Consider the following 6,000-nt stretch of genomic DNA (forward strand, 5'->3'; position numbering starts at 1 on the left):
GCGCAGCGGGAAGGTGCCCATCTGCAAGCCAAGGAGAGAACACAGAGAGATGACCATGTGACGGCGCAGCGGGAAGGTGCCCGTCTGCAAGCCAAGGAGAGAGGCCTCAGAAGAAACCAAGCCTGCTCACACCCTGGTCTTAGATTTCTAAACTCCAGAACTCTTAAGAAAATAAAGTTTTGTCATTTAAGCCAGCCATTGTCATTACAGCAGCCCTAGCAGACTAATACAACCTCCCAAAGCTGGGTTAGATCCCTACACTTTATAATTCTCTCTGTGTCTCATATTGCACACTTGAAATTACTGTTTAATATCTGTTTTCTCCACTGCACTATTGAAACCATGAAAAGAGGTAATTCTTTGACTGTATTCTCTAGGCCCTACCAACACTCAACACATAGCAAGAGCCCAAGAAGTAAATGTACAGAATCTATATACATGTGGCTATATAAATTTAAATTAATTGAAACAAGCCACATTTCAAACCTGGGCTGCAGCCATAAACACACAGAATCCGAACCACACAGAGTGGAGCTATAAGCCACATTTCAAATACTATCATGTGGCTAATGGCTACCATAGTGGACAGTGAGGATTATGGAAAATTTTCATCATCACAGAAAGCTCTATTGGACAGCACTGGTATAAATGATATCTGAATGAACTGTGAGTATCCATAAAAGTTAGCCAGGTTAAAAAAAAAGATGAAGAGGCAGTGGGAATGGCAAAGACCCAGTGCAGAGTGTGAAACACAGAGTATGTGTGGGGGAAACAATCAGCAGTTTATTGCTGCTCAAGCGTGAGGTAGGGAGATATGAGAGAGGTAAGGACAAGGTCATGGGAGGACTTAAGTCCTGATGAGAGCTTGGGATTTATTGTGACTGCAAAAGGAATCCAAGCAGAGAAGTGTCTGGGTCAGATTTGCATTTTAGATACATTACTCTGTGGGGAGTATAAACCTGGAGATAGGAAAAACAATCAGGGGGTTGTTGAAATAGTCTGGGTAAGAGGAACCAGAACAAAGGGAGGGTTGGAGAGGATAGCTCTCCAACCAAACTAGATGGCTAATTGGATGCAGGGTTATGAGGTGGGAGGAGTCCCAGATGACTTGTAAATTTCTAGATGGTGGTGTCACCAACTGAGACCAGGATGAAGGGGAGGGTACGAGAAGCAGGTTTTATTTGGGAGGGGGAGGGCAAAGGGGAGGGAAAGAGATGATGCCTCAATTTTGGACACATTTAAGTTTGAGTTATTTGTGGGATACAGTAGGTATGACAGTGATCATAGAGGCAGAGGCTCAGAAAAGAAGGCTAAGTGTCCACGTAGATGTGGGGGTCATGGCCACCACATACTGGTGGCAGGTAAAGCTACATGTTTAGACCAGCTGAAGAGAAAGGCAGCAGTGGGCCAAGGCCAGAGTTCCATGGAACAGCAATCGGGGATGAGCAGGCCCATGAGGCACACAAGGCATTATACATGTATCATTTATGATGCCACCCAAACTAGCTTTAAAACCAGTTGATTCTATAAACCCAGACAATCTGCTAGAAGCAGCAATTTCAACATATTTCTTGTATTTACTATGGAAGGTCTGTTTGCCTGTTGGTTTGTTTGTTTCTATACTCAAACAAGCTCCCTGAACAGGGACTGATAGGTTTGGAAATTCCTGAAAGTGATCTGTGGGATCACAGTACATATTCTTTGAGATCCCACCTGTCTGAGCTTGGGAAAGGACTTTCTCATCTAGAGGGAGAGAAGGGAATGACGATCATAAGCCATCCATGTAATTTGATGGATTCTAAAGGAAAGCCATTTGATTTTGCCTCTGCAGCTCTAAAACAGAAATGGCTCTACTTTAAAACGGGAGGAATCTCACACTGATCAATGAGGCTCTAGACCCTTGAAGGGAACAGCTAGGTTCATTGTCAGTGGGGAAAGAGCAGCTCGTTTTGACCAGATTCCACAAAGAAGGATACAAAATATGGAGGAAAACCATCAGCCTGAATTCCTATCAGAATGTTAACAGTTTCTCTGATACCAATCAACAGCCAGGAAATATGGCCCCGAGGCTATAACTTGCCTCTCAATACCCTTCTGTTTAATTTCAATTACATTTTTTCCCTTAGAGTTACAAACCTGTCAAGCCACCCAGGAACTTAGAGTAATCATTTCCCTTTATCTACTCCACCTCTCTAAAGCAAAAATTAATTTATGATTTACTAGTACTTACTGATTTCATCCACATTTTTAAGAAATTTCTGCAGATCTTTCTCTTGATCAGCATCCATTGTGAACCAGAATCCCTAAGGGATGCAGCATAAATGATGAAATTAATAATAATAAAGCACTAAACAGAATGGTCAGGCTTATTAGCATTCTAAAACTAAGAGCCAAGTGATTATTTGTATGACAGTTTTGTTTATAAATGTCAATGAATAACAGTAGGGTGATCCGTTTCATTCCAACTGCTACTGAAGGCCAAGAGGCACTCATTTATGTGCCGCAATGCTTCCAGAAAGCTTCCAGCCTTCCTTTCAGTGCAGAAAACGCTCTGCAAATAGTTCTTCCAAAGCTAACATCAATCCCGGCGATTTAGGGACCTGGCGTGGAGATGAGGAGAAAGCAGATGACAGGTTGCCAAGGATAGAGAATACACTAACTCCTGACTTTGATCATGACAGGCCGGTCTAGTCAGAAACTTAAATGTGGATGTGTGACAGGTAACAAACTTGGGGCAATTTGCATCCAAATGTCCATACTCGTTTAAAATACGCCTGTGGCTTGTTTCTGAAGAGTGAAGAAAGGGTACAAATTGGCTGAAGGGATTAGAACATGATGTTACCATGCTCACCAGCGTCTCTTCTGCTCTAGGTACCTTAGACATTATTTTATAGTTGTTTTTGTGCGAGAAGGCTCCGTGGTGTACCCAGGGGTACTCAGTGCTTCATCCACAGATCATAAACATCATCAGAAAGTTTGTTAAATATACAGCTTCCTCAGCCGTAGCCCGAGATTTCGAGTCAGTAAACCCGGGACAGTGCGCGGCCACGAATGTAGATTTTAAACGCTTTCCAGGTGATTCTGATTTACGGCCAGGTTTCATAGTAGTGTAACATGATTCTAACACGTAATCTGCCACGAACAAACTGCGAGTGATTTAATCTGAGTCTGGGTGTCCTTATCTCCACCAGTTACAAGCTGTGTGATTCTGGCTAAAGTCACAACCTCTCTGAGCCTCAGAGTCCTCACCCATACTATGGGAAGGTTAGAGAGAAACCACGAGGACTACTTTGGGGACTGATGTAAAGCACCAGGCATGGGACGAGCGCTCACTGTGAAGCATCCTTACCTATATAAAACGGGGTGGGGTTGCGGCTTATAAACTCAATGATCGGTAGGGTTTCTTCCAGGTCAAATCTTTTCAACTCCCACGGAACAGAGGCCCAGTCCAGTGAATTAACCTGCCCAACGGTATGAGGGTTAGAAAGCAGGCACGCGGGTGCAGGGACAGGAGACAACCCCTGTCTCCCTGGGCATGGATCTCAGGGTCCTCACAGCCTGGCCAGTGCCACCGCCACGCTAGGGTGAGAAGGCCAGAGCCAGGTGACGGCGAAGCGACGCCGCCCTCGGTGTTTCACTCGATAGGGCTGCTGCAGCGGGGACCTTTGCCCGAGCCCCGCGCCGAGCCCGCCCCAGACGCGCGCTGCCCGCCGGGCGCAAAGAGGCCAGGCCGCCCGCACTGTTGCCCGGCAACCGCTCCCCAGCGTCCGTAGGCCCGGGGCCCTCCAAGCAGGTCCCAGACCGCAGCCGAGACCTTCCCATGCTCTGGGGCCCAAAGCAGCGTCCTCTGCTCGGCTCTGAAGGCCAGTCCAGGACCAGCTCCCAGGGGGGATTCCGGGATACCCGCAGCACCAACCTGACTCGCCCAGCTTTGGACAGGAAATGGCGCACCGACTGGCCTAGGCTGGGGCGGGGCCAGGCGCCAGGGGCCCGGGGCGGGACCAAGGGCGGGGTCAAAGGCCGGAGGGCGGGACCGGGGGCGGGCGTGGAGCCGCGATCAACACCCTAGAGTTCTAGCTCCGAAGCGCGCCAAGTTCAAGGCCAAAGTCGAGGTTGGGATGCCCGATGCCTGGCGCGGGGAGACGGAGGAAGCAAAGTGCTGGTCTCTAAAGCAGCGCCTGCTGCTCGCCTTTTTTCCCCTGAAGAGGGGGTGTCTCACTCCCATTAGCTTAATATCCTTGCCCAAAATGTAAAGTCTCCAGTGTACTTGTGAATCTGGTTTTGTTTATTGATAAATGTGTGAGTTAGAAGATTTGCACATTTATCCTTAGGAGAATTATTTGAGTAACCTTTTTAATCCTCAGTTTTCTCATCTATGAAATGGAGAAATGGCACTTTCTCATAAGGTTTGTGGTTAAAGTTCTGTAATGGCCAGATTCACCTTGCTCACTGCCTAAACAGAGTTGATTTATCAAGACACGGGAATTGCAATAGAGAAAGAGTAATTCACACACAGCTGGCTGTGAGGGATACCGGAGTCTTATTATTACTCAAATCAGTCTCCCTAGCTTTCAGGGATCAGAGTTTTAAAGGATAATTTGGTGGGGTCAGTGAGTCAGGAGTGCTGACTGGAAGGATAGGAGATGAAATCGCAGGGAGTCAAAGCTGCCCTCTTGTGCTGAGTCAGTTCCTAGGTGGGGGCCATAAGACCAGATGAACCATTTTATCCCTCTGGGTGGTGCAAGCTGATCCATCGAGTGCAGTGTCTGCCAAATATCTTAAGCAATGATCTTAGGTTTTACAATAGTTTATGTTATCCCCAGGAGCAATTTGAGGAGGTTTAGAATCTAGCAGCCTCTAGCTGCATGACTCCTAAACCATAATTTATAATTTTGAGGCTCATTTGTTAGTCCCAAAAAGGCAGTCTAATCCCCAGGCAAGAAGGGGGTTTGTTTGGGAAAGAGCTGGTATTGTCTTTGTTTCAAAGCTAAACTATAAACTAAGTTTCTCCCAAAGTTAGTTTGGCCTATGCCTAGGAATGAACAAAGGCAGCTTGCAGATGAGAAGCAAGATGGAGCCAGTCAGGTCAGATCCCTTTCACCACCTCAGTTATAATTTTGCGATGGCGGTTTCAGTGCCTGCTACCTAGTCAGTAGGAACAGGTGGCAGACGACATCCGGAGGATCATGGTAGGGTTTAGAGCAGAATGAGCTAATGGGCACATTCATTCACGCCCCAAATACGTGCACACAGCCCTAAAGAAATTTCAGTCTGTTTTTCTAAACAAAATCTCAGAGTATTATGTGCAGGGTTACCACTGGAGTAAAAAAGCAGGTTTAGGGGAAACTTGAGCTTAAGTTCATGGTCAGAAACACCTGGAACTTCTTGGCAGATGAGTGCTTTATGGAAACCTGTTTGGAAGGGAACAAGGAGCCCCTAGAGATGGAATTCGCCAGAGGGGAGAGGGATCCAGGCATGGCCAGCTAGCTCTAACGTTGATTCCGAGTACAGCATGTTGACTGTCTTGTGGCCTAGACCCCATAGGATGCATGCCTGTGTCCTGTAGAGAACAGAAGAGCTGTTTGACTGAAGTCTCTATGATGTATTTGTCCACATGCCATCCTGCTTGGGTACCCCTCTAATGCAGCAAAACACAAAGGGGCCAGGGATGTTCTACTCCTCTTGGCAGCTGAACAGGTACAGCATCAGCAGAGTGAGTCTTTTCGCTCATCAGCTGCAACAGGAGACTGGGGGTCCCAGCAGGACATGATCACAGTGGCTGTCCCAAGGGACTGAGGTGCCTCAGGAGAAGTAGCAAAGAGTGTAGGTGCCTGGCAGGAGCAAGGACGTTGATGAGCACAGGCCAGGCACACCATAGAGATCCTCAGAAAGATATGGGGTATTTTACAGTGATCTTCCAGCCTATGGGAATTGATGGAGACAAGAACCAGTGATGTTTTGGTTATCACCATTAGTATCATCCCATTTTCCTCTTAGGCC

The 6,000-nt window shown here is 47.0% G+C and overlaps 1 protein-coding gene across 3 annotated transcripts in view; it reads right to left on the reverse strand.

The window, feature by feature from the left end:
- The window catches only part of TTC12 (tetratricopeptide repeat domain 12), a 51,482-nt gene extending 47,500 nt beyond the window's left edge, over positions 1-3,982 (reverse strand). The window contains exons 1-3 of one of the 3 annotated variants that reach the window (XM_030918349.1): positions 3,917-3,975; positions 3,350-3,461; positions 2,231-2,303 (exon numbers count right to left, since the gene is read on the reverse strand). In XM_030918349.1, the coding sequence (XP_030774209.1) occupies positions 2,231-2,288 (58 nt within the window). In that variant the 5' untranslated portion in view covers positions 2,289-2,303; positions 3,350-3,461; positions 3,917-3,975. Of the gene's footprint in view, positions 1-2,230; positions 2,304-3,349; positions 3,892-3,916 lie in introns of those variants that run through there. The other 2 variants (XM_030918348.1, XM_010382373.2) reach the window with 2 other exon arrangements.
- Positions 3,983-6,000: the final 2,018 nt, after the last annotated feature.

Source organism: Rhinopithecus roxellana, chromosome 15 (assembly GCF_007565055.1).
Source record: "Rhinopithecus roxellana isolate Shanxi Qingling chromosome 15, ASM756505v1, whole genome shotgun sequence".
Classification (NCBI taxonomy): Eukaryota; Metazoa; Chordata; class Mammalia; order Primates; family Cercopithecidae; genus Rhinopithecus; species Rhinopithecus roxellana.